The following is a 27,389-nucleotide window of genomic DNA, read 5'->3' on the forward strand; positions in this document are numbered from 1 at the left end:
TTTGACACCCTATTTTTCTGTGTGTACAGTGAATCTTGAGTGCCCTGTCCCGGGCTGAGAAGTCCTGGTAAAGGAAAAATAATAAAATTTATTCATTACAACACTTTATGGTCTGATTTATTGGGATGGTAACACTAATAGATGGTAACTGTTCAAACTATAGTGTAAATCTTATTTGTTGATGATACTCAACATTTTTTTTTTTTTAATTAAACGTTGGTGAAATGTTGGCTAGGTAGCTAAACAAATTAATTTTGAACACTGACTTTGGTGTTCTGATCATCTATTGTGGTGTTAAAATTTAACACTTAGAGAGTTTGTTAGTTAACACTGTCAGAGTGTTAATAATGTTAACTCTTTTAAACGTGTTAATTTTAACTCTGAGGGAGTTAAATTCACTCGTTAAAATTTGCAGTGTGTACACATTGTCAATTTGTTACATATCAGCTTTTAGACATTGTTAGATTTTTTGTAATAAGTCAGAAATAACAAGGAGACCGCTTTCCGCAATAGAAAGTCAATGGAGACGGTTGGTTTGTTTTTGCCCCCCCGGTGGGCGTGGCTTTTAGATTATGACGCGGGTCGCTCTGCCTCTAGTGTGCTGAGAAACTCGACGCGCAGCTGGATTTTACAGCTGTGCAACTTGAGTTCGAGAAGTCGCGCTGCAGTGTTGGTGGTGTTTATCAAAGACTGTGTGCGACCATTCGAGAAAAGTGAGTTCAGTGTTATTCCTTACATGTTTAAGATTGACTAGAGATCTGTATATGTAGCAATAATCGTGTATTTTGTTCAAAAATCCACTCGAGAGAAGTGATGAGTCAGGCATACCGTTACTCCTCTGTCATTAGCAAATGAGCAAAACGTCATTGTTAAGTGTACAATGTACAAATTCATAATTAAAAGAATAGTGATTTATAATTTGCCATATAGAAGGGAAGAAACGGCTGAGAGAACACCCAATAAAATATGGAGGCTCTAAGAGGAAAAGAGGAAGAAAAACTATGATGAACAACAAAACGCCCCCTTTTGTTATGGGAGAGTTAAAAAGATTATTAACTAAAACTAGGAAAACAAGCTATATCGTGTTGAAACATTTAAGTATAAAGAAGGTAGGGAGACGATGTTAATGTTGTTTAATAAAGCATGAGAAGAAGGGAAACTCCTGAGAGCTGGAAGCAGGGCGTAGCCATCATTTCACAAGTGAGGGGAACAGAAATCTCAGCGTAGTACCTACATTTTTAACAAACTTTCTATTATTTACAGATTTTATTTTGCTTTTAATTTGCTGAGAAATCAAATATATTACTGAAAAATATTATAATTTCTATAATAAGCATTTTTATTATATGTTTTATTATATATATATATATATATATATATATATATATATATATATATATATATATATATATATATATTAATATATATTTATTTTTTTGTCAAAAAGTGACAAAACGTGTTTCAGATGTAAAGAAAAATAAAATAAAGCTAACACAAGCTTTGTAGACATATATATATATATATATATATATATATATATATATATATATATATATATATATGTATATGTATATGTATATGTATATATATATATATGTATATGTATATGTATATATATATATATATATATATATATATATGTATATGTATATATATATATATGTATATGTATATATATATATATATATATATATATATATATATATATGTATATATATATATATATATATATATATATATATATATATATATATATATATGTGTGTATATGTATATATATGAATACTTCATAATTTGTGTCAACTCTTTCAGATGCACTAAAAACATAATTAATCCATCTTAAAAAAGTGTAAAGTCTTTACTGATGTAATATTGGTGTTCAGTAAAGGAGTTAAGTGATAAAATGCATTATGAATTTTCTGTTATAAAAAATCCAGTTCCTAAATTCCTTAATTCTCCTCCCCTGTTGTAATATTGAACATACATGCCTATATCACCAATGTTCTTTAGTAAATAAAACCTAAGATCATGTAGTTTTCCTGATGTTTGAACATTTTTACACAATAAACTGAAAAAATAAAAAATAAATTATAAAATTATAATTATAATTTCTTTAAAAATTAACAAAAACCTTCACCTGACAGTGTTTAATACTGATTCGAAGGTCGAGCTGGGTCCAGTATCTTCTTATTAAACTGTTTGTACTCTTACAAAGTTCTCAATGCTTCAGTTTGCATGTAGAGACCCTCATTATGCTGCCGTGTTAGTGTGAGGCTATTTTGAGTCTTGTTAGTGGTATTAACTAGCGGTTTAATTTCACTACCCCGTGCCACATACACAAGTGCTATAAGCTAATCTGTTTTTAGAGATAAAACTCTTTACATTTGATTTTCATGGAAACGCATCCCAGAGAACGATCTACTCGCTAACCATCTGTTAATTACCCCTAGGGGCATTTCTCACCAGAGTTGTCCTTAAGTGTTTCCAAGTGTGCTTTTAAAATAATACTAAATACATTATTTAAAAAGATATGCATTGAATGCCTGAAGTATACACATTTCCTTTGGATCTAACTTTTTAAGTATTTTTATTTTGTTGATATTCTTACTTTTTACTTTGTTTAGGATATGTTTTGTCCCTTATCTTAAGAATCAGTGGATTGTTTTATGTGCTACAAACACTAGCTCATCATGGACATCATACAGTGTAAATATATTTATGTTTTCATTTAGAATATGACAGAAAATATACAGTACCTGTCAGAAACATTACACTGTTTAATGTTTTTGAACACATCCCCCATCCCCTTGTTTGCCCATGGCTGGAAAGAAGTGATGATTTATAGTTTTCAGTCACATGACAGCATTAGAACTGCAACACAAGCCTGTCAATTGTCCATCTTAACTAAAATATGTGAAGAAGATGCAAGTTTTTGGGACTTGTTATCCAAATACAGCACCTGCTGCAGTATTTTAATCACTAAAAACAGTGGGACGTTCTAAAATGCTTAACATGGAAAAAAAACTTAGGGTTGCACCAATGAGGAATAAATTAAGCAAAGTCAAACACTAATCAAGGATTTATTGATATGGGTTTTATTTTAAATCGAGCTGTGTTGCATGCATTATAGGCAAAGGGTGAACTAGGATGCAACTAGAGATGTCACAGTACCAAAATTACAGTAATCGGTACCAATGCCATTCACATTTTATGGTTTTCTGTACCAATTTTGGTACCACAGAAAAATCTGTTTGAACTATTTTACTATTTATTTATCTATTTTATATTAGATTAAATATTAAATATTAATTTAAATTCTCTGGATCTCATTCGCTAAGCATGTGTAAGCACACATTTGCGTGTGAAATGTGGGTACGGATGATTTTAAAAACAAACCCCAATTTACCAAAGATTTCGTAATAATATTTTTTTCTTTCTAAATTTATGAAAAATTATAGGAACAACTGAAACCACACGTACACAAAAAAAAAAAAATAGTCTGTATGGCTTTATAATCGTGTTAAGAATTTATATTTCATCCTAATACATATTTACCTTATAGTATATTGCATTAATTTAACTATATAATCCATATATAAAATTATATAATGAAATTATTAAATAATACAATTTTATTTCGGGTGCTTTCACACTAGCACTTTTGGTGCACACCCGGGTTCGATTGACGTCAGAGTTGGATTCGTTTGGATGATGTGAACAATGTCTTCCAAACTCGGGTGCGCATCCGCGAACCGGACCAGTACCCGAGTCCGCTGTGATCTGGGATTCGGTTCACTTGCACTCTGGTACGGTTCGCTGTTGATGTGAACGCAATTATGCAAAATTATGCGGATGGGAACGGCTATTAATGACTTGATTTGACAAAAAATTGTGTTTTATGTGTGTTTCACTCATTTTCCTGACGAGCGTGACTGACACACTCAATATTCCATTTGTAACATTAAAGGGGGGGTGAAACACTCAGTTTCAGTCAATCTCATGTCAATCTTGAGTACCTATAGAGTAGTATTGCATCCTTCATATCTCCGAAAAGTCTTTAGTTTTATTATATTTATAAAAGAAATATAGGCTGTACCGAGTCTTTCCGGAAAAAAACGAGCGCCTGGAGGCGTATCGTGTGGGCGGAGCTAAAGAATGACGAGCGCGCACAAAGCGGTGACGTCCTCAAGCGTGGAGAAGCCCATCGCTATCTCAGCTAATACAGATATGATCCAGAATCAGATCCGGAGGCTGAAATAAATTGAACAGGAGAAACAGCAGCAGCAGGACGTCCGTCTCTGTGGTATGGACTGTATTTAGTGGCCTGTCAACATTTGTGTGTCTTTACTCGCAGTTTATGAGGACATGATTCGGTTTATGGACTATTGTATGCGACTAAACATTAGCAGTAGCAAGCAAAACGGTTTTGCATGTCAGACTAGTGTAACGTTATACAGAGAACAACAATGGAGTCCGTTAGCGCATTTGAATGACGAAGCACGCTTTGTGAGAACGCTCGGTTTATGTTTGGGTGGTTTCCAATAATCAAACTGACACCTATAGTGGTCAGCTAAACAAATTTATTTAAACACACACCATACATCGCATGCTCCATTGATAAATTAACTAACGTTATACACGATTGTGTCGTTTACTGATGTTTACTCACGCGACGATAGCCGACAGCACAGACATTTGAAGCAGTTTTACTCACCGGCTGCTTCCAAAGCAGGACCGAACCTTTATCGCTGGGACCGCTCCGTCAAAAACACACTTCTTTGGTATGATTTGGTGAAGTCCTGTGACAGCAGTGACCGTAGAGATCCACTTTGTGACGCGACTGAAGCAATGTTGTGAAGCTTCCCGTCATTTCTGCGTTCAAATCGGTTCAAATGCAGCGCTGCCTTCCCAGAATGCTGTGCTGAAGCGTTGAAGTCGCTCGACGTCACCCATAGGAATAAAGTGGAGCGCGGCGCGGACTATAACGACAGAAGTGTTCACGGACGACTGGATCTGCAGCTGAGAGTGTTTATGGGCGAGCATTTCCTCTCTCGCTCTAGTCACGCGCGCGCACCCTACCGGGAGAAGAGCCCGTACGGCCCATACAAGGACCTTCCGCTCTATCGACGTCAAGCCGAGCCATACTCGAAAAAAACTCTCCGAAACTTGTGAAAACCGGAAGGAGTATTTTTGACACAGAAATACTCCATCAAACGTCCAACTTTAGTTTTTGAAACTTTGTCTATGTTTAGGATGGGAATCCAAGTCTTTAACAGTGGAAAGAGCTCAGGATGCAGGAAACAGCATTTCACCGCCCCTTTAATTTAGCTAAATGTCAGGTATGGTGTTGTTTTCCTTGCTTCCTTGCTCCAACGCCATGTGATGATTTTGAAACAGAGTAGAATTATAAATTATATTCAAATGATATGCATCAGTGGTGAAATTACTAGATTTTCACATCAATCTTTATTTTAATGTTAATGTCACTTTAATTCACAGCGCATCCCACCCAGCAATTGACCCTTTTTACAGACTGTGATGACGCATTTTAACAGTCATCAATATTGTAAATACGGCAACGTTTTTTTTAAATAAATATTTAATGTATTCTCTCATTCACTGCTATAAAAGTTAACCCAACTATGAGGACTTCCGCTGTGAGAAAGAGGGAAATGTGACATGGGTCTATAGACTCGGTGCGAAAAGCGGTCGCCGCACTGCTGTATACACACCGCTCCTGTAACTGATCGCCGGACCGCATCCGCATGTAGTGTGAAAGCTGTAATCCGTTAACATGGGTACGGAAAAAAATATGCACCGCATACGCACTGCAGACGGAGTGTGTGTGAAATGGGCCTTAGGGTTAGGGTCAGTTAGTTAGCTCGAGGTCCATTGCCGATCCCATTCCTGCCTCACTGCACGCCTTCCTGTCAAAATCTCTACTATCCTATCCAATTAAAGGCAAAAAAGACCAAAAACATATAAAATAAAGAATGGATTGAACTAAATAAACCAAATAAAGCTTTATTCTGTAGCGATTCAGTCTCTACCCTCTGGAGTCTCAAATCAGGTATGGTTATAAATCATCAGGAGATATTTCATGAAATACTGATTGTCCTTTCAAGATAAACAAGCAAGGTAATGAGGATGTTTTCACTTAGATCCCTGCGCATATTGGCATAATAAGCAATAAAAGAGTAGTCAAAGGATGGCTTGGTTATCAAAAATAAGCAAATTATATTGAGACAAACATCTTTCAAAATCAGAAGGGAAGAGCATTGTATGGGAAATAATTATTAAACAATGGCAACAACTGTGGGATCAAGAGTTAAAAGGAAGATATCTATTATATTCATTAAAAATAAGAGTTGACCATGTAAAAAGTAGAGATAACAAGATTAAAAACAGGACACAAAAAGTTAAATGGTAAACATATATACAGAGCCCTGCACATGACATGCAAGAAAAAAAGATAAATCGTGCACACGTTTTACTAATTCGTTCCCTTGATTTATAAATTGTGTGCACGATTTTGCAAATCAAGGTAACAATATTAGTAAAATATGTGCAGGATTTATAAATCGAGTGAACTAAATAGTAAATCGTACACACGGTTTAGCCTACTAGTTTGTTACTCCATGTCATGAGCAGGGCTCTGTACATATGGACACATCCAAAAACCTGAGACTGCAGAACTTGTGCTTGTTATTTGCGGAAATAGAGGATGGACATAACAGAGATGGAAAGAATAGGATTAACAGGATGTGGAGTGCAGAGTGTACTGGAATGCAATGGGAGTGGACAAGGAAGGAAATCCTTGATCTACTTTCTAATAAAAACAGAACCAATGATGAGAATATGACATGTTGCTCAGTATAGGGGTTAATTAACTCCAAAAGAACATCTGCAAGCTGCCGTTACAATCCAAAGAAGATATGATACGGGAAAAACAGCATCAACATGTTTAATAGAAATATTTGTCAAAGTTTAAGTATGATGCTAAAGCTGGAGGATTTGAGAAGCTGTACCTTGTAAAAGATTGATCGAGGTGAGTGTTCATGTGTGTGACTTCCTCATCTTGGGGGTGGGGGGGGGGGGGGGGTGGGGGGGGAGCTGTTTCGTGCATCCTGAGCTCTTTCCACTGTTAAAGACTTGGATTCCCATCCTAAACATAGACAAAGTTTCAAAAACTAATGTTGGACGTTTAATGGAGTATTTCTCTGTCAAAAATACTCCTTCCGGTTTCTCACAAGTTTCAGAGAGTTTTTTCGAGTATGGCTCGGCTTGACGTCAATAGAGCGGAAGGTCCTTGTATGGGCCGTACGGGCTCTTCTCCCGGTAGGGTGCGCGCGCGAGACTAGAGCGAGAGAGGAAATGCACGCCCATAAACACTCTCAGCTGCAGATCCAGTCGTCCGTGAACACTTCTGTCGTTATAGTCCGCGCCGCGCTCCACTTTATTCCTATGAGTGACGTCGAGCGACTTCAACGCTTCAGCACAGCATTCTGGGAAGGCAGCGCTGCATTTGAACCGATTTGAACGCAGAAATGACGGGAAGCTTCACAACATCGCTTCAGTCGCCTGTTCACCCCCCCTTTAATATCAATCTCTGGAGGACATTTTGAATGATTGTTTGGTGATGTCTGTGATTCTTCAGAGGTTTAACAGCAGATGTGTAATCATGAGTGACTGAGCTTGAGTTCACACAGTCACATGATCCGACCTTTCCTCACACACTCAAGATATATTCAGCTTAAAATCATGAAGGTTGTTTCATTTAATCGTTTAATTTAGTGTGTGATGTTTGTTCATTCAGAGTCAGTGGAGGAGATCAAACTCATCAGATTCTCCTGCAGCTTCATCATGGCTGATCCACAAGGATCCACAGGTGGAGATTTCTTTCCAGGATGCAGGTACTTTTTAAAAAACACAATGTTTCTCTGTTCTCTTTGTTTCTTTGTTTTAACATAATATATAAGATTGTTGGATTAACCCCCCCCCCCAAATAAAAATAAAATACAACTAAAACAAAGTTAAATAAGACTTTTAGACTTGCGTACTTAGATAGCCCCAAATGTTTCAAACAATGTTTAATTTCTCGTATATGACTGTATTCTTGTTTCTCTGAACAATGTAAGCTTCTGATAGGCCAAAGGATGTCGGAAGTATGGCAGGGCGACGCAGTGGGTTACAGCAGGTTACAGTCGTAGCAGAGACGTTCTCTGTTAAGGGAACTCGCGGTGTGTTGAGAATAAGGTTGTGGGAACATTTTTACCCATGCCGCCGTATTGACCAATGGCTGCCTTGTGTGCAGACAACTCTCTCCGGTGCACAAACTATGTTTCACAACCAAACACACGTGAGATTCGATAATTAAACAACGTGAGATCACACGTGCGTCAGACCGGAATTGTTATTTAAATTGATAAACTGCAGGTAGTTTGTGATCTACACCGCAAAACATGCTCTTCTTGTTTAATATTTTGTGCTTGTTTCCAGTCCAAATATCTAAATATTCTTAAATCAAGATGCATCTACTAGATAAGCAAAATGACATAAGATATTTTCCCTTGCTTTCTGGGGACAAATATCAAAATGAAGTGAGTTTTTGCTTCAAACAGGCAAAATGATCTGCCAATGGGGTGAGAAAAATAATCCTATTTCTGTTTGGGACGGAAACAAGAAACAAGATTTCAATCAGAAACAAGATTATTTTTCTCACCCCATTGGCAGATCATTTTGCCGGTATTAAGCAAAAACTCACTTCATTTTGATTTTATTTCCAACAAAACAAAACAAAAAATCTTATGTCGTTTTACTTGGATAGTAAATGCATCTTGATTTAAGAATCTTGATTTAAGAATTGTTAGATATTTAGACTAGAAACAAGACAAAATTGCTAAGTAAGAAGAGCATTTTTTTGCAGTGTCAATAGTCTGTGCGCTGATTTGCAGCAAAAAGGAGGAAAAGAAAAATGATTATGGTGGAGGAAATGGTTGGGGAGACACAGGGAGTAAGGATTGTGTTCTGCAGAGAGAGTTGGAGGTAAATAAATAATTTTGCAATGTTTTACTGTTGCGGCTGGTCAAGCAAATGTTCGTTCTTTGTTTCTGTTATATATAATTGTAAATATATCTATTAAAAAATGATATTTTGGTCTATAACTCCTCTCTAAACCTCCTGATGCCCTGTCTCTTGATCTCTCATTGGCTGTCGGCCATCGCCAATGTATTTTTCAGTCAAAACTAATTTTCACACAGCAGGTCCATCACCCCATTGGGTTCTACCAGCCTCTCTCCTCTCCACCTATAACTGGTGTGTGGTGAGCGCACTGGCCCAGTTGTATTTTGTCTGCCATTGCATCATCCAAGCAGATGCAGCCCACTGGTGATGGTTGAGGAGAGACCACTGACATGAGTGGCCCTGTATTTACTTCCCCTGGCCTCTATTTTTGAAAAATATGCTGTCTCCTTTCATCTGTATGCCGATGATACTCAAAAAATCTACCGCCCCTTACAGTGCAATAACACATTTTCTCTTTAGTCTCTCTAAAACAGAAAAGATTGTGTTTGGTCCTAGGGAAATCTTGGAATTCTCACCCCATATAACACACAGTGTGCCTGGAATCTGGGCATCCTTTTTGACTCCCGCTTAAAATTTGACAAACAGATCACTGCTGTTGTCAAATCATGCTTCTGTTAGCTTCGCCTTCTCAATAAGGTTAAACCCTTTTTATCGAGGAGCAATTTTGAAATTGCAATCCATGCTTTTGTAACATCGCAGCTTGACTACTGTAACTCACTGTACTATGGTATCTCTCAGGCCTCCATCTCTCGTCTGCAGCGGGTCCAAAGCGGGTTGTGTTTAAAGGTCCCGTTCTTGTGTTTTCAAAGCTTTGATTATGTTTACAGTGTGCAATATAACATGAGTTCATGTTTCGCGTGTAAAAAAACACAGTATTTTTCACACAATTGTCTTATCTGTACAGCGCTGTTTCCTCTGTCCTACAAACGGCCTGATGATTTCCTTGTTCTGTGAAGTCCCTCCTTCAGAAACACGTAACGAGTTCTGATTGGCCAGCGCTTCCCGTGTTGTGATTGGGCAGCAGCTTACCGCCCTTTGCCCGGAAAGGTCCCGCCTCTTACCATAACGGGGCGATGCAAGCGCTGAATGTGCGCTCTTCTCCACGTGGGAGAGCAGCGAGACCACGCCCCCTATTTTGCGTGTTCTTGTGGGCGGAGCTTTAGTCAACAAACGGTTCTAGTGACGTCATTACAGCAGGAAGTGCAGCGGTGTAGTCCAAACCGGCCGATCGCTGTAGGCTTTGAAAGGGAACTTCTGTTAAATAAAATATCTCGCTTGGCATTGAACTTTGAGCTTTATAATTTTACAGGTATTATTTATGCTCCAACAGCAACATTTCACACTAACTAAAGTTTGAAAGATGGAATCGCGAAGAACGGGACCTTTAAATGTGCTCTATAAATAAACATTGATTGATTGATTGATTGATTGATGAGTGTAAAGCACTTTGGGTGTACAGTAGTACATATGAAAGCGCTATTTAAATGCCTCATTCATTCATTCATTCATTCATTCATTCATTCATTCATTCATTCATTCATTCATTCATTCATTCATTCATTCATTCATTCATTCATTCATTCATTCAGTCAGTCCAGATATTTAGCATGCCAAACATCTTACGGGCGTCGGCGAGTGGTTTGCAATTTTCTCTCAGATCGCATCTTTGATAATTCACACTGTTACTCACGTGCACGAGCACCGATTTGCTTATGATTTCTTGCATTTATCTGTGATTTGACAAAATCTGTCGCTGAGTTAAAATCAGGGCAGTGTGAACTCCGCATAAGACAGAAACACTTGGGACCCAGGGGTGAAGCCAACATCTAGGTTGTAAAACCTGACAAATATGTGCGGCAAGAAACAGTTCGCCAAATCACACGCATCTTGTAAGGATACCCCTTATTATAAAGCTTTCAAAAGACACCATACTCCTCCTGATTCAATGCCCCACGGAGGAAAAAAGTGGTCACCTGTAATGGAGAAAGCACACTCTTCTTCGTGTTCAGCCTTACTCCCCATACTTTTATGTGGGTGAGATTGACATCTCAATGCCGAACCTCCGTCTGCTCCATATTGAGCCAAAAACAACCAAACGTTGATGTAAAAAAAATATGCGAATGCCCTGGAGTCTCAAGGAGCTAGAGCTGCATCCATGCAAACTGTAAAAGTATGAGGTGACAAAACTAAGCCGAAAGGAAGAACCCTATACTTGTACGCTTCACCTCTTAAACCAAACCTGAGGAACTTCTTAGAATTAAATAATTAATAATTGTTGAAATGAATAGCTTTCATACTCATTTCTACTGTAATGTCAAATGTCTACATTGCAAAAAAAGCTCTTCTTACTTAGTAATTTTATCTTGTTTCAACTCTAAATATCTAACAATTCTTGATATTTCAACAAAATCAAGATGCATTAACTATATAAGTAAAATATTTGTTCTAGTTTTGTTTTCAAAATTAAATTAGTTTTTGCTTTAAAAATTCTACCAATGGGGTGAGAAAAATAATCTTGTTTCTGATTGCAATCTTGTTTCTTGTTTCCGTCCCAAACAGAAATAAGATATTTTTTCTTACTCCATTAGCAGATAATTTCGCTTGTTTTAGCAAAAACTCACTTAAAAAAAAAAACTCAAGAAAAAATATCTGATGTAATTTTGCTTATCAAGTAAATGCATCTTGATTTAGGAATATTCAGATATTTGGACTGGAAAAAAGAAAAAAAAACTAAAAAAGAAGAGCATTTTTTGCAGTGTATCGTTAATGTTTAAAAAAAGACACCAGTTCCTGTATTATTATTAGTGATACTGGCCTTCATTCATTCAAAATACTGTCTTGTTTTTACATTAATTTGGAGCACTGAAAATTTTTTGGAGTGACATTTACTTAAATAAAGCTAGGCAACCTTTTCCACACAAAAAGTGCTTGTGATCTTTACTCGGGCTATTCTTAGTAATATTTACTTACTAGAACCACTTATTTTTTATGTAACGTACACAAGTAAATTGCACTGGCAATACTCATCTATAGATTGTAAGTTTCACTCAGATTACCATGGTATCCAATTACAAAACCCAAGTGAACATTGCTGATATTTCTGAGTTTTGCATGATGCACCCAGAATGCATTGTGGCAGGAAGCAAGTCATCATTGTTGAGATTCTTAGGCTGAATCTTGATATCTGTGTGTGAGAAAAGCTTGCAGGAGTTCAAAGTGCTTAGTGTACAGTCTTTACTCTATAAAATGTATTCAACTTTTCTGGTTAAAACTGTTCTGGATCTTTTCTAGAATAAAACAAGATTAATAGTATATTGCTCATACTCAGGTATAAGATTGGTGAATTAAGCCAGTACACAATGATCATATTCTGATCATCAAGCGGCCAAAAGCATCTGATCGTGTTTTCTCTGCTTTTCTTGCCATAGCAAACTCAGTCCCAGCAGTGAGAGAAACACTAACATTAAAAAGTCGTCAAACTGCCAAACTAAAGCAAACACTAATCACCATAATGGTGACATAAAAAAACTCTATTAATTCTCAATAAGAACTTATGTAGCTTTAGCTACCGTTATTGTGATTAAAACTCACGTTCAGTTAAAAGTCAAAACTTATTAAGAATAAGTCAGCCACAGAAAAGCAACATCCCAAAATGACCGTCTTATCTTTTTGTAAAAATAAAAATAAAAAATCTGCGCATTTTCAAATGCACTTTGCTTTTCAGATTAAAATGTACTTAATATTTTAGGTGAATGTGCTGTGACTATAAAACATTAAATATTATTTGTAAATATATGATAATTCACTCTTTTTCTCAGTTAAGTTATTACATGAATAGACTGTGTACATTTTACTTAAGATATATAGTTCCAACTTAAACTTGATTTTACAATGTAATAATTACATAAATTAATGTAATAGATTTTACCATACCACAAAGTAATTTTTTCCAGTGAGAGTAACTGCAAAATTATTGCAAAAAACAAAACGCACTATATGTAATATTTTACACATTAAAAAAATGTTCTCTGCAAAAAATGCTCTTCTTATTTAGTATTTTTTTTTCTTGTTTCCAGTCCAATTTATTAATTTATCTAGATAAGTTAAATGACAAAAGTTATTTTTTAATTTTAATTTTATTGTCAAAAAGAATAATAGTTAATAAGGGTAAGAATAAGGGGTTTTGCTTAAAACAAGAAAATCTTGCCAATGGGTTGAGAAAAATTCACTGATTGTATTATTGTTATTTTCAGAGCTTTTAATATACTCTTAATAACTTATAAAAATAACTTTATTAACATTTTTATTAACATCAGCATTGGCCAAAATGAGCTGGAAATTATCGGCATATCGGATATCAGCAAAAATCCAATATCGTGCACCCCTAACCGGTATTTTTTCTGAATGCGATCAAATATGACTTATGCATGACTTGCCTGTGGTTTCTCTCTCAAAAACATTAAAAACATATATAATTAGTGAAATTTTAAGCATGCTGCAAATGATTAATTGGTTTCAATTCTTATTGGTTAACCAGTTAATTACCGTCCCGTATATAGCTAGATCATATTAGTGCAGAGTCAACTTTGCTTTCCGAATGCATCAAGGCAAAAGTGGCTGTGTTGAAAAGTGCTGAGCTGAATTTTTATGCCATCTAGTGGTTTAATGGAAAATAAAGCTAAATGGCCCATTGTATATACATATTCTTATGCTTGGCTTGTTTGACTGTAAATGGTTGTAGACCTATGTATGGGTTGCAAGAAAAAAAGAAAGAATAGGATTGCTCTTAAAAATGTATGAAAACCACTGCCTTATAGAATACATTTCTTCCACCCACTGCATAGCCAGTAGAATTGCCATAATTTCTGTTGTGAATAAAAATGCATGGTTAGACAACCTCTTAACAATTAGTATTAAAAAAATAAGTAATCTGTATGGCTACTGTTGTATACCCAGATTTTGGATTTATATGGCTGCTGCTGATTACAAAGAACCTAGATTTGTGACCCATACATATATACTTTAATATGAATTAAATAGTTTTGTTTAAAATACTGATCTACTATTATTTATTTAGGGACACATGAATGTACAGGATTCCATCCAAATCTATTGTAATTTACATATTCATGTAACTTTAAAATTTATTTTAAATTACCTGTATGGGTTTCTACAGGCCCTTTTAAAGAACACCATTATGCCATCTTTAACTATGTTAAAGATTTCCTCCTTGATCACTGAGGCTGGCAATGTTCTAAATTTCCTACTTCATATTCTTAATGCTTGATACCGAATACCACTTATATTCAAAAAAATACTCTTTTTAATGACTGTCTAGCCCTGCCAATTAGTAAAGTGTTAATTCACTTGCTGTGCACTCCTGTGAGCGATTTGTCACAGAATCAACATTTATTAAACTTTCAGTTAAGAAATGTCATGGAGATTGATGGTAATGGAGATTTTTATCCACCTTTATGGAATGGAGTAAGACCGAAGTTTCCAGTAAAACTGCACAACAAACTCTAGCTATATACAATGAGGAAAATAAGTATTTGAACACCCTGCTATTTTGCAAGTTTTCCCACTTGGAAATTATAGAGGCGTCTGAAATTGTCATCGTAGGTGCATGTCCACTGTGAGAGACATAATAAAAAATAAAAAAACAGAAATCACAATATTAGATTTATTTGTTTATTTGTATGATACAGCTGCAAATAAGTATTTGAACTCCTGTCTATCAGCTAGAATTCTGACCCTCAAAGACCTGTTAGTCTTCTTTTAAAATGTCCACCTCCACTCCATTTATTATCCTAAAATAGATGTACCTGTTTGAGGTCGTTAGCTGCATAAAGACACCTGTCCACCCCATACAATCAGTAAGAATCCAACTACTAACATGGCCAAGACCAAAGAGCCAAAGCCAAAGACACTAGAGACAAAATGGTACACCTCCACAAGGTTGGAAAGGGCTACAGGGAAATTACCAAGCAGCTTGGTGAAAAAATGTCCACTGTAGGAGCAATCATTAGAAAATGGCTAAACATGACTGTCAATCTCCCTCAGACTGGGGCTCCATGCAAGATCTCACTTCGTGGAGTCTCAATGATCCTAAGAAAGGTAAAAAATCAGCCCAGAACTACACAGGGGAGCTGGTCAATGACATGAAAAGAGCTGGGACCACCGTTTCCAAGGTTACTGTTGGTAATACACAAAAGACGTCATGGTTTGAAATCATGCTTTGCACGGAAGGTTCCCCTGCTTAAACCAGCACGTCCAGGCCCATCTTAAGTTTGCCAATGACCATTTGGATGATCCAGAGGAGTCATGGGAGAAAGTGGTGAGGTCAGATTAGACCAAAATATAACTTTTTGGTCATAATTCCACTAAACATGTTTGGAGGAAGAAGAATGATGGATACCATCCCAAAAACACCATCCCTACTAGGAAGCATGGGGGTGGTAACATCATGCTTTGGGGGTGTTTTTCTGCACATGGGACAGGGTGACTGCACTGTATTAAGGAGAGGACTGGGGCCATGTATTGCGAGATTTTGGGGAACAACCTCTCTCCCTCAGTTAGAGCATTGAAGATGGGTCTTGGCTGGGTCTTCCAACGTGAAAAGATGCATATCAAGGTTCTGGCGTGGCCTAGCCAGTCTACAGACCTAAACCCAATAGAACATCTTTGGAGGGAGCTCAAACTCATATTTCTCAGCGACAGGCCAGAAACCTGACTGATCTTGAGAAGATTTGTGTGGAGGAGTGGGCCAAAATCCCTCCTGCAGTGTGTGCAAACCTGGTGAAAAACTACAGGAAACAAAGGCTACTGTACCAAATATTAACATTGAATTTTTTCAGGTGTTCAAATACTTTTTGCAGCTGTATTATACAAATAAATAGTGAAAAAATCATACATTGTGATTTCTGGATGTTTTTTTTGATTATGTCTCTTACAGTGGACATGCACTTACGATGACAATTTCTGACCCCTCCATGATTTCTAAGTGGGAGAACTTGCAAAATAGCAAGGTGTTCAAATACTTATTTTACTCACTGTACGTTTGTAGGTCTGTACACTTTTTATTCTACTTTGTTTTAAAACCAAAATGAACATGAATTTATATAATGTAAACTTTATTGGAAGAGGAATAAACTGAATCCAGCTGTATCTATGAAAAGTATCTGGTCTATGTACAAGCCACTAAATTTTAAGACTGAAAACACACAGCCTGATTTCTGGTTTATCGTTCCTATTCAACCACAATACTTTAATAAAAGCATGGACTGTGAGGTAAAATGTTGGACTTTTTTGTATTTTTGTTTAATTTTAACAACTGCAATGCAAATCGCACATTCATGTGTTCAAACGCATGAGATAATAATTTAAATATTTCTGAAACCTAATGTTGTTCTTTTCCCCATAATACAGCAGACAAATGAACATATAATTTATGGCTACTTACTTCTTTAACTTGTGTAATAATCTGGTATTTTTGTAACCTTACAGCCATGACTCTAAACTTGCTAAAGTCCTCAACACATTGAGATCAAATCTGAGGAGGAAGTTTGAGGAGAAATGTTTGTATGAGGGAATATCAAAGCAGGGAAATGCAACACTCCTAAATGAAATCTACACTAAGCTCTACATCACAGAGAGTGAAAGTGGAGAGATCAATAAAAAGCATGAGGTGAGACAGATTGAGGGACAGTCGAGGAGATTGGAAACAAAGGAGAAACCAATCAAATGCAATGACATCTTTAGACCTTTACCTGGACAAGACAAACCCATCAGAACTGTGCTAACAAAGGGAGTCGCTGGCATTGAAAAAACAGTCTCTGTGCAGAAGTTCATCCTGGACTGGGCTGAAGGGACAGACAATCAGGACGTCCAGCTCATATTTCCACTTCCTTTCAGAGAGCTCAACTTGATGAAGGACAAAACACTCAGTCTTTCAGATCTTCTTCATGTCTTTTTCCCTGAAACCAAAGAACTGGAAATATCCAGTGATAAGTATAAAGTGTTGTTCATCTTTGATGGTCTGGATGAGTGTCGTCTGTCTCTGGATTTTCAGAGCGATGTGAGGTTGTGTGATGTGACTGAATCAGCCTCAGTGGAAGAGCTGCTGACGAACCTCATTGCGGGGAATCTGCTTCCCTCGGCTCTCATCTGGATCACCTCCAGACCACCAGCAGCTGATCTCGTCCCCTCTTGGTGTGTTCATCGAGTGACAGAGGTACGAGGCTTCAGTGACCCACAGAAGAAAGAATACTTCAGGAAGAGAATCAGTGATCAGAGTCTGGCCAACAGGATCATCTCACACCTGAAGTCATCATGTAGCCTCTTTAGTATGTGTCACATCCCAGTTTTCTGCTGGATCTCAGCTACTGTTCTGGAGAAGATGATGAGTGAAGGAGAGAGCGGAGAGATTCCCAAGACTCTCACTCAAATGTACACACACTTCCTGATCCTTCAGATCAACATCAAACATGAGAATGACTATGAGAAGAAAGTGAAAGATGAAAACATGATTGTCAAACTGGGGAAACTGGCGTATCAGCAGCTTGTGAACGGAAACTTGATCTTCTATGAGGAAGACCTGAGAGAGTGTGGCATTGATGTGACAGAAGCATCAGTGTACTCAGGATTGTGCACTCAGATCTTCAGAGAGGAGTTGGGCTTGTATCAGGGGAAAGTCTTCTGCTTTGTTCATCCGAGCATTCAGGAACATCTAGCGGCTCTATATGTCCATCTCTCCTTTATAAACGATAACATCAATGTGTTTGATCAGAATACCAACGTTTCCCTATCTGATCTCCACCAGAGAGCTGTGGATGAGGCTTTAGACAGTGAAAATGGGCATCTGGACCTTTTCCTTCGTTTTCTTCTGGGTCTGTCAGAGAAGTCTAATCAGAGTCTCTTACAAGAATTACAGACACAGACAGAAAACAGCTCTCACAACCATCAGAGAACAGTTGACTATATTAAAGAAAAGATCAGTGACAATCCCTCTCCAGATAAATACATCAATCTGTTTCACTGTCTGAATGAACTGGATGAGCTTTCACTAGTGAACCAAGCTCATCTTAATATGAGCTATGGAGGATTAAGTAAAGTGAATCTCTCCTCATCTCAGTGGTCTGCTGTAGTTTTTGTGCTATTGACCTCAGAGTGGGGAAAGTATGAGTTCCAGCTCAACAGATTAATTGGAGAAAAAAATAAGTAAGTAACACTCTGTACAATCATTGCAGTCTAAAATATTATGAATGCAAAAATTATATACTTATTCTTTATTATTAACTATTAACTTTTTTTTCTTCAAATAGTTACGGATTTGTCACACCGGATCCACAGAATACACCAGATGAAGTTCTTCAGAAAATGCTGCCTGTGGTTACAGCAACTAGATCAGTTGTGTAAGTTACATTGGGGTCAATCATCACTGTTAAACTTTATAATGTTTTAAACTTAAATTATAATGTATATTAATGGTTTAACAAACAATATGAGTCTCACTTTAGATTTTAAAACCTCCACCTCTCTGATCTGCTAGGCTTTTGTTTCTTTATTTTTACAAACTGAGACATGATTAAAATTACTTTCTGTTATGTTTTAGCAAACATGTTTTAACTGAGGTAAATATGTTCCCTATCAGTCAGTCATGTTTGATGTTATGTCAGATGTGAACAGTCAAATTGGCATGTCACCTGTAAACTAAAACTTATTTTACTGATCATTATTTACAGGCCTCCGGAATATTCTCCAGGCTTTATTGATGATTTTACAGAAATGTTTCATTAATGTTGAATCCAGTACATCAAAAGGTCTCATGACTATCCTTAACATATTTAATCTAACTCAGCATGTACACGGACCCACACACAATCATGGTCACACTCTCGATCAGTGGTCACCAACCCGTCGTTCGCAATTTTTATCTCCAGGTAGCTCCCGATAAATAGCCCAAAAAAAGTACCAATACATTATCAAGGCTTGAATTTGCTCCCAAAATGTATTCTCTGCAACCTCAAAATTCACACCACACATATCAACTGGCCATAAATCTGAAACAGCCATATCATTTGTGCTCCAAAACACACAAGTAGCAACCGGAAGGTTTTTTGTTTCATTTTGACTGATCTCTATTCCAGACTTGCACACAAACTGCATTGCAATAATTTCCTGAATATCATTTGTGTGAAAGTATTACAAAGAATATTACGTATTAACATGGCCCAGTCATGCTGAAGATGGACACAAAGAGCAAAGTGCAGACGTGCAGCAGAGAAAATACCAGACACTGTGGTTATATCATTGTGCAGACGTGCAGCAGAGAAAATACCAGACACCGTGGTAATATCATTGTGCCGCTGCACTAATAGTACGGCAACAAAATTCCAGGATTATTACGCAGAAATGAGAATATATTTCCTAGCCATATCAGTTTAGAAAATTCCAACTGTACTCAACCAGAGTTCGTTTTGTCGTCACCGCAGGTATCGACGCTGTTGCAGTGGGAAAGCCTCTTAAAAGTCTACAAACACTCAGGTTTCAGTAAAGTGCTCAAAAGTACACCAATATGCTTATATATTCTATATTTGTTGATACTTAGTAAAATTAAAAAGTAGCCAAAAAGATTTAAATATTTAACCACTGGTTTTGGGAACTACTTATGATGATTTTGGGAAATGTGTTCCTGTATGTTTTTATCTAAGATAGCGAAGGCTGTCATTGTTCTTTACAGGTTGAGTAATTGTGGTATCACAGATGTAGGTTGTGCTGCTCTGGCTTCAGCTCTGAGATCAACCCCCTCACACCTGAGAGATCTGGATCTGAATTTTAATAATCTTGGAGATTCAGGAGTCAAGCTGCTCTCCTCTGGACTGGAGAATTCTTACTGTAAACTGGAGAATTTGAGGTAATATGATCTCCCTTATAGTCACATGATCTGGTGCTCAGAGAGACATTTTTTAAATTGTTTATAATCACAACTAAGTTAAACATACTCAAATACACAGTATATGTACACAGAGATAAAATAGGACACAAAAAACACTAACAATAAACATGATGACAAATAGGTGCAGAAAGATTAGCAAAATTAAGAATATTCATTTCAGTCAGGTCCACTTAATTCAAAAACACCACAGATAAACTTTTAGTAAATGTTTTATTGGCATATTTTGCAAAATTTACATTTCGCAATACGGCTCTTTTCTAAATTCCCCATCCTTTTCATGAGCTCCATGAAAAGCCAAGGCAGGCAACAGCAGCAGCTTCTGGGGTCAACCTCCCATTTTCTTTAATTGGAAAGGGAACAGAAATCCCCCATTGACAACAGAATGACATTTATTAAGTTAAACACAGTTTAAGGAGTAGCTGGGGTGGAGGTGGGTTGCAAAGCAGCGTGAAGTGGAAACAGCCAAGCAGAAAAACTGAACTTAAGCTGTGTGTAAGTAAGACACCCTGTTTGAGCATTGCCAATTGAGTACATTGGAATTGGATCAGCTGATATGGGCACGGTTGTAATTTTGACAATCAGCTGATAGCAGAGCTTGACTATGTGGCCTGCCTGAACTAACGCAGAATGCTTGATTTCTGATAACTGATGAATAATCTAATTTAGTTCACATTTATTTTTATTAAATTCATATTTTTTTCGTGTCTGTCTCCACACTGTTGGTGTGAACATGATTTTATGGATAGCTACATTGTATCAGAGATGCTTTATTAGTCATCTTTAAACAAAAAACCTATATGGGTTACAAAGAGAGTGTAGAGTTTGTCATATTTGTCATCTGTAATGTCTTTGTTCTCTACAGGTTGAGAAAGTGTGGTCTTACAGATGAAGGTTGTGCTGCCCTGGCTTCAGCCCTGAAATCAAATCCCTCATGCCTAAGAAAACTAAAACTGACAGAGAATAAACTTGGAGACCTTGGAGTGAAGCTGCTCTCTATTGGACTGGAGCATCCTCACTGTAAACTGGAGGCACTGAAGTAAGATTTTTTTTTCCTGAAAGACACTTGATCTGGTGCTCAGAGAGACATTTTAAATAGTTTATAGGCATACCAATTCTGAGTGTTCCAACAGAGTGTTTGAGATTGTAATTAACATATAATTATTTTACATAAATCATATTCAACAATGTGTTTGATATCTGAAGCTAAAGCTGTTTTTAGTCAGATAAATGGCTGTTCTACCAAATCAAATGAGACACAAAATAGTTTAGTTCTGGGTAAGGAGAAAAATTGCACATAAATTGCAATAGTAATTGCTCAAATACATTAATACTGTCACTCAGCTTAGTTCATCGTGATGGCAATCTCAAGAAGTTGTTTTTTCAGTCAGCAAAGCTGTCCAAACTACACAATGAATCTCTCGTTTACGTAATGTCTACACTTTATGATGAAATTTACTAGCATGCAGAACTTAGCACTGGACAAAACTTTCCTAACTTAAACACCTCTGATTGGCCATTGTGTTCAAGATATCAACAAAAATGTCTGTGATTGGCTACATTGATGAATGCTGTAAAACACATTTTAATTGGAAACCTTTGGACACTATCTATGAATATATCTTTAATTGATCTTGTTTTGTTTATTGTTGATTTTCTATTTATAAATGGATTTTTGTTGTTTTCATGGAACTATTGGATGACAATAAATCACATTTAACTAATATTATCCCATCTATTGTAAAATAATGCCATTTTAGTGTAGGCATTGAGGTCAGCCCTATTTCACCAAGCTCCACTTGCTTTAGTAAACTTTTTCCTGACAGTAGTTTTTTTTAATAGCAAAAGAGGGGTTTGCACTGGTTTAATCTGTTAGTAAATCTTGCCCTTAGTGTGAACATGATCAGATGAATATTAGCTACGTTGAGTTATCTTAAAAAAAATGATGGGCTGAATAAACAATGATGAGTGTCATTGTTTTCTACAGGCTGAAGGATTGTGGTGTCACTGATGAAGGTTGTGCTGCTCTGGCTTCAGCTCTGAGATCAAACCCCTCACACCTGAGAGAACTGGGTCTGGATGGAAATAATGTAGGAGACACAGGAGTGAAGCTGCTCTCTACTGTACTGGAGAATCCTCACTTTAAATTGGAGAATTTAAGGTATGATCTCTTACCTAAATATATAGTTATTCTGTGTTCTTTGAGACATCTCTTGGATTTTCATAAGAATAAACTATATCATGATGCATATATTCAAGACAGCATTCATTCATATATAATTACATATGTTATAATGTTATATATATATATATATATATATATATATATATATATATATATATATATATATATATATATATATATATATATATATATATATACAGTGCCCTCCGCAATTATTGGCACCCTTGTTTAAGATGTGGTCGTGGACAGCGTAAACAAAATAGAACCCAAATGCAAAGAAAGAGAAAAATCAAATTTTTCATTTCAGCACATTACTTTGGTGGTAAAAAAATCACACATTTAGGAACACATTTTTTTTTTAAATCATGTGTCCCACAATTATTGGCAGCCCTAACAATTCCTATGATTTTTTTTTTTTTTTTCTAAATATATTTTTCTGTAGTTGCTAAAGTTGGTTAGGGTATCTAGGAAATTTTAATTAGTAATTCATGAGTTCCTGCTTCCCTGGAGTATAAATATGACGTGACACAGAGGCCTAATTCTCTTACCCATTTGTCAACATGGCAAAGACAAGAAAACACACCATTCAAGAAAGGCAGATGTGTGTCGACCTTCATAAGTCAGGCAATGGCTACAAGAAAATAGCCACTTGCCTTAACTTCCCCATATCTATAGTCAGAGGAATCATTAAGAAGTTTAAAACAATGACAAACAAGCCTGGAAGAGGTCCCAAGTTTATCTTGCCACAACGCATAGTGAGGAAGATGGTAAGAGAAGTAAAAAAATGTCCTAAGCTCACTGTCACAGAATTGCATCAAAGAGTGGAATCTTGGGGTCACAAAGTCTCTAAAACAACCATCAGATGCTCTCTACATGCCAACAAGCTGTTCGGGAGGCATGTGAGGAAAAAGCCTTTTCTCAGTAACACTCACAAGCGTAAACGTCTGGAGTTTGCTAAGCAGTACTGGGACTTCAACTGGGATCGTGTGCTTTGGTCAGATGAGACTAAGATTGAGCTTTTTGGTAACAGACACTCTAAGTGTGTCTGGCGTAAAACAAAAGATTAGTATGCCGAAAAGCACCTCATGCCCACCTTGAAGTATGGTGGAGGATCTGTGATGCTGTGGGCCTGTTTCTCTTCCAAAGGCCCTGGGAACATTGTTAGGGTGCATGGCATTATGAATGCTTTGAACTACCAGGACATTTTAAATAAAAACCTGATGGCCTCTGCCAGAAAGCTGAAGGTGGGTCGTCATCACCAGGATAATGATCCAAAACGTGGAAAAATCTACACAAAAATGGTTTAGCAGTCACAAACTCAAGGTCCTCCCATGGCCATCTCGTTACCCAGACCTTAACCCAATCGAAAACCTGTGGGGCGAGCTAAAGAAGAGAGTGCATAAGAGACGACCCAGGGCACATGATCTAGAAAGATTGTGCAAAGAAGAATAGTCAAAGATCCCTCTCTCTGTGTTCTCCAATCTTGTGAAATGTTATAGGAAGAGATTAAGTGATCTCTTGTTGGCAAAAGGGGGTGGAACAAAGTATTAACATTAGGGGTGCCAATAATTGTGGGACACATGATTTCAAGTTTTTTTTTTCTTTCCAAATCTGTGATTTTTTTACCACCAAAGTAATGTGCTTAAACGAAAGGTAGGATTTTTCTCTTTTGTTGCATTTTGGTTCTATGTTGTTGAAAAACTTTGGAGAATTTTTAGAAGTCCGCGACCACATCTTAAACAGGGGTGCCAATAATTGTGGAGGGGAATCCCTCACACAATTATTGGCCCCAGATTACTGATGTCAACATGCAATGCATGTTAAAACATTACACTCTAACATCATCTGGAAAAACTTGGTATAATTATAAAGGTTGTTATTTGACCAATGTTTATGATAAAATGAAGTTGCAGTGACATACATTTCTTCATTTATGTCAGGAGTGCAACATATGGAATATCCACAAGAATCAAAAAACAGTCATGTCTTCTCTGTTTTATTTGTGGACACATACATGCACTAAACAGCATCCGTTTGGGCACTTAGTCAAAACGTGCGCATATTAGGACAAATATAGATTTATCAACACATTTGCTAAATATTTTGTCATACAGAATATTATTTATATTAATTTCTCACTGAATTATGCTGATTTGAAGAGATGAATAACATGGACAGCGATCTCTGAGTCTGTTTACGTCCTGCTGCACGTCACTTATGATCTCACTGCACACCTGTCAATCATCTTGCGTAAATCATAGTGACAAAAATACTGCCCAATGTGGTGACATGGGCAACTCCTGAAACACGAAGCTATTAAACGCATGATTACGATGGTATATGGTTTGTGTGTGTGGTTTGCATGTGATTTGGTGTATTTTCATAAGTATAAAGAATGTGTCCAGTAACATGCTAACCAGGTGTAGCAATTAGCTCCATATAAAATGCTAAATACAGTATAACATTTTAACATCGTTGAACATCACTGAATCCCACAGTGTGTCATGATCGGAAGTAAATACAAACACTCGCTGGCTGTTTAAAGGGATCTTGGAGTTAAAGTGTAATATTAATCTTTTATTTTGTGTTATGTAGCTTGGTGTTAACTGTAGCTCTAATGCATCTGTCAAGCCAGGAGCAATATTTTATTTCACATGAGGTACCAACAGTATGCTTTTTTTTCTTTGTCTGGTTGCCAAAAAGACTTCAGATAGTAGGTTTTCATGTAAATTGGAATGAATGTGGGATTTATGGCCAATCCAGAATGCCTGAATAGATTATAATGCTTGAATAGAAACAAAAGCTTTACTATATATAGTAAAATACCCTTTTACTATTTAAAAGATTAACGAGGATTAAAAGTCATTCATTACAGATGTGTGGAAAGTTCATTGGGTGAAAACAGTGGACTGTGAATTGAGCAGTTGAAAGACTAGTTAGTAGACTGCAAGTATGTGTTTTACAGGCTATATGTCATAAAATGCATATGATTTTAGAGATTTCATCCTCAGATATGAAATAAAGCATGGCCACACTTGTTATACTAGAAGTCACATCATATTTTTATACATTTAAAAATATATTTTAATATTTTTTATTTTTGTTTTAATGTTTGAGCCTAAATACAGCTCTGGAAAAAATTAAGAGACCCCTGCATTTTTTTCTTAAATCAGCATCTCTACAAGTATGGAAGCCATTATATTCCAATAACTGTTGAATTCCAACATCATACTGAATGAGGTGCTGGTTAGGTGATCACCTGAACCAAATCTTATTTAATAAGGAAAAGTATAAAAAAACACTTATGTGGTCATCACTATCCTCTTGCAGTAGGACCAGCTGGATGGGTGGATGTTAGTAGTACCTCAAAAGTAATTGGAATAAAAAAATAACTATTGACCATGCCAAAAAAGTTGAAATGGAAAGTTTGGAGTTGGGAAAAGAAGGGTTCAATTCTGGCTTTACTGGCAGTGGGATACAGTGAGCATCGGGTTGCTTCAATCCTTAAAAGTGAACGGCGAGGACAGTTTGAAACAGGCTTCTAGGGGCAGGGCTGAAGTCATGCAAAGTTAGAAAAAAGCCCTTCATCAGTAAGAAACAAAGAAGAGCCCGGCTGTGGTTTGCAAGAGACCATACGGATTGGATTGTAGATGACTGGAGTAAGGTCATCTTTTCTGATGAGTCCAATTTTCAGCTTTGTCCAACACCTGGTTGTTTAATGGTTAGACGGAGGCCTGGAGAGGTCTACATGCCCCAGTGTCTCGCACCCACTGGGAAATTTGCTGGAGGATCGGTGATGATCTGGGGGTGCTTCAGCAAGGCTGGAATTGGGCAGATTTGTATTTGTGAAGGTTGCATGAATCAAACCATGCACAAGGTTGTCCTGGAAGAAAACTTGCTTCCTTCTGGTCTGACAATGTTCCCCAACTCTGGGGACTGGTTTTTCCAGCAGGACAATGCTCCATGCCACACAGCCAGGTCAATTGAGGTGTGGATGGAGGACCACCAGATCAAGACCCTGTCATGGCCAGCCCAATCTCCAGACCTGATTCCTGTTTAAAACAGCTGGAATGTGATCAAGAGGAAGATGGATGGTCACAAGCCATCAAACAAATCCGAGCTGCGTGAATTTTTGCACCAGGAGTGGCTGAAAGTCACCCAACATCAATGTGAAAACTGGTCGAGAGCATGTCAAGACGCATGCAAGTTGTTGGTTTTTCCACCAAATATTGATTTCTGAACTCTTCCTAAGTTAAAACATCAGTATTTTGTTGTTTAAAAATTAATATGAACTTATTTTCTTTCCATTATTTGAGGTCTGACACCACTGCATCTTTTTTGTTATTTTGACCATTTGTTGCTTTCGGCAAATAAATGCTTTAAATTACAATATTTTTATTTTGAATTTGAGAAAATTGTTGTCAGTAGTTTATATAATAAGACAAACATTTTAATTTTACCCAAACGCATACTTAAAAATAGTAAAACCAGAGAAACTGATAATTTTGCAGTGGTCTCTTCATTTTTTCCAGAGCTGTATCTTCATATTAAAAACAGTCTCTTTCTAGATATATGTTACTTTCTACACAGAAAAACTTGTGAGCACCAGCCATTTTATTTGGGGTATGTCAAAATACCCCATTTGCCAAAATTTGCCGTTTGACAGGTAAAGGGTTAACAGACCGTAAACCCATACTTTATTGGAGGGATAATGGAGGGAGTATAGTAAGTATGTAGAAAAAAATGCATTTAGGGTGACATTAGTGTGTTTTGCTGGGATATATATATAGATGTAATATCAATTATTATTTGTGTTCAGGGTGCAGAATAGGATTTCAGAAGAAATAATTTATCTTTGATTTTATTTTTCTCATTGTCTCTCACCTTATCATCGCTTTGTTAGTTTGATTGTGATAATGAGAAAGTCCTTGTTGATCTGATCTGTGTGTCTGATCAGAGAGTGAAAAGTGTGTCATTGTTCTCTACAGGTTGATGAATTGTGGGATCACAGATGAAGGTTGTGTTGCTCTGGCTTCCGCTCTGAGATCAAACCCCAAATACCTAAGAGTACTGGTTCTGGAAGGGAATAACCTAAGAGAGTCAGGAGTGAAGCTGCTCTCTGAGCTGAAGAATAATCCACAATATAACCTGCAGCTACTATGGTAA

General features: G+C 36.8%; 1 protein-coding gene across 1 annotated transcript; it reads left to right on the plus strand.

Annotated features, from left to right (window-relative positions):
* Positions 1 to 610: 610 nt before the first annotated feature.
* On the plus strand, positions 611 to 27,389 carry LOC137084889 (NACHT, LRR and PYD domains-containing protein 3-like). The gene is made up of 8 exons (XM_067451442.1): positions 611 to 713; positions 7,817 to 7,913; positions 16,591 to 18,303; positions 18,408 to 18,497; positions 19,826 to 19,999; positions 20,904 to 21,077; positions 22,026 to 22,199; positions 27,212 to 27,389. The coding sequence occupies exons 2-8, from the start codon at positions 7,864 to 7,866 to the stop codon at positions 27,387 to 27,389; spliced, it is 2,553 nt and encodes an 850-aa protein (XP_067307543.1). The 5' UTR covers positions 611 to 713; positions 7,817 to 7,863.

The sequence above is a fragment of the Pseudorasbora parva genome, chromosome 8 (genome assembly GCF_024679245.1).
Source record: "Pseudorasbora parva isolate DD20220531a chromosome 8, ASM2467924v1, whole genome shotgun sequence".
Taxonomy (NCBI): domain Eukaryota; kingdom Metazoa; phylum Chordata; class Actinopteri; order Cypriniformes; family Gobionidae; genus Pseudorasbora; species Pseudorasbora parva.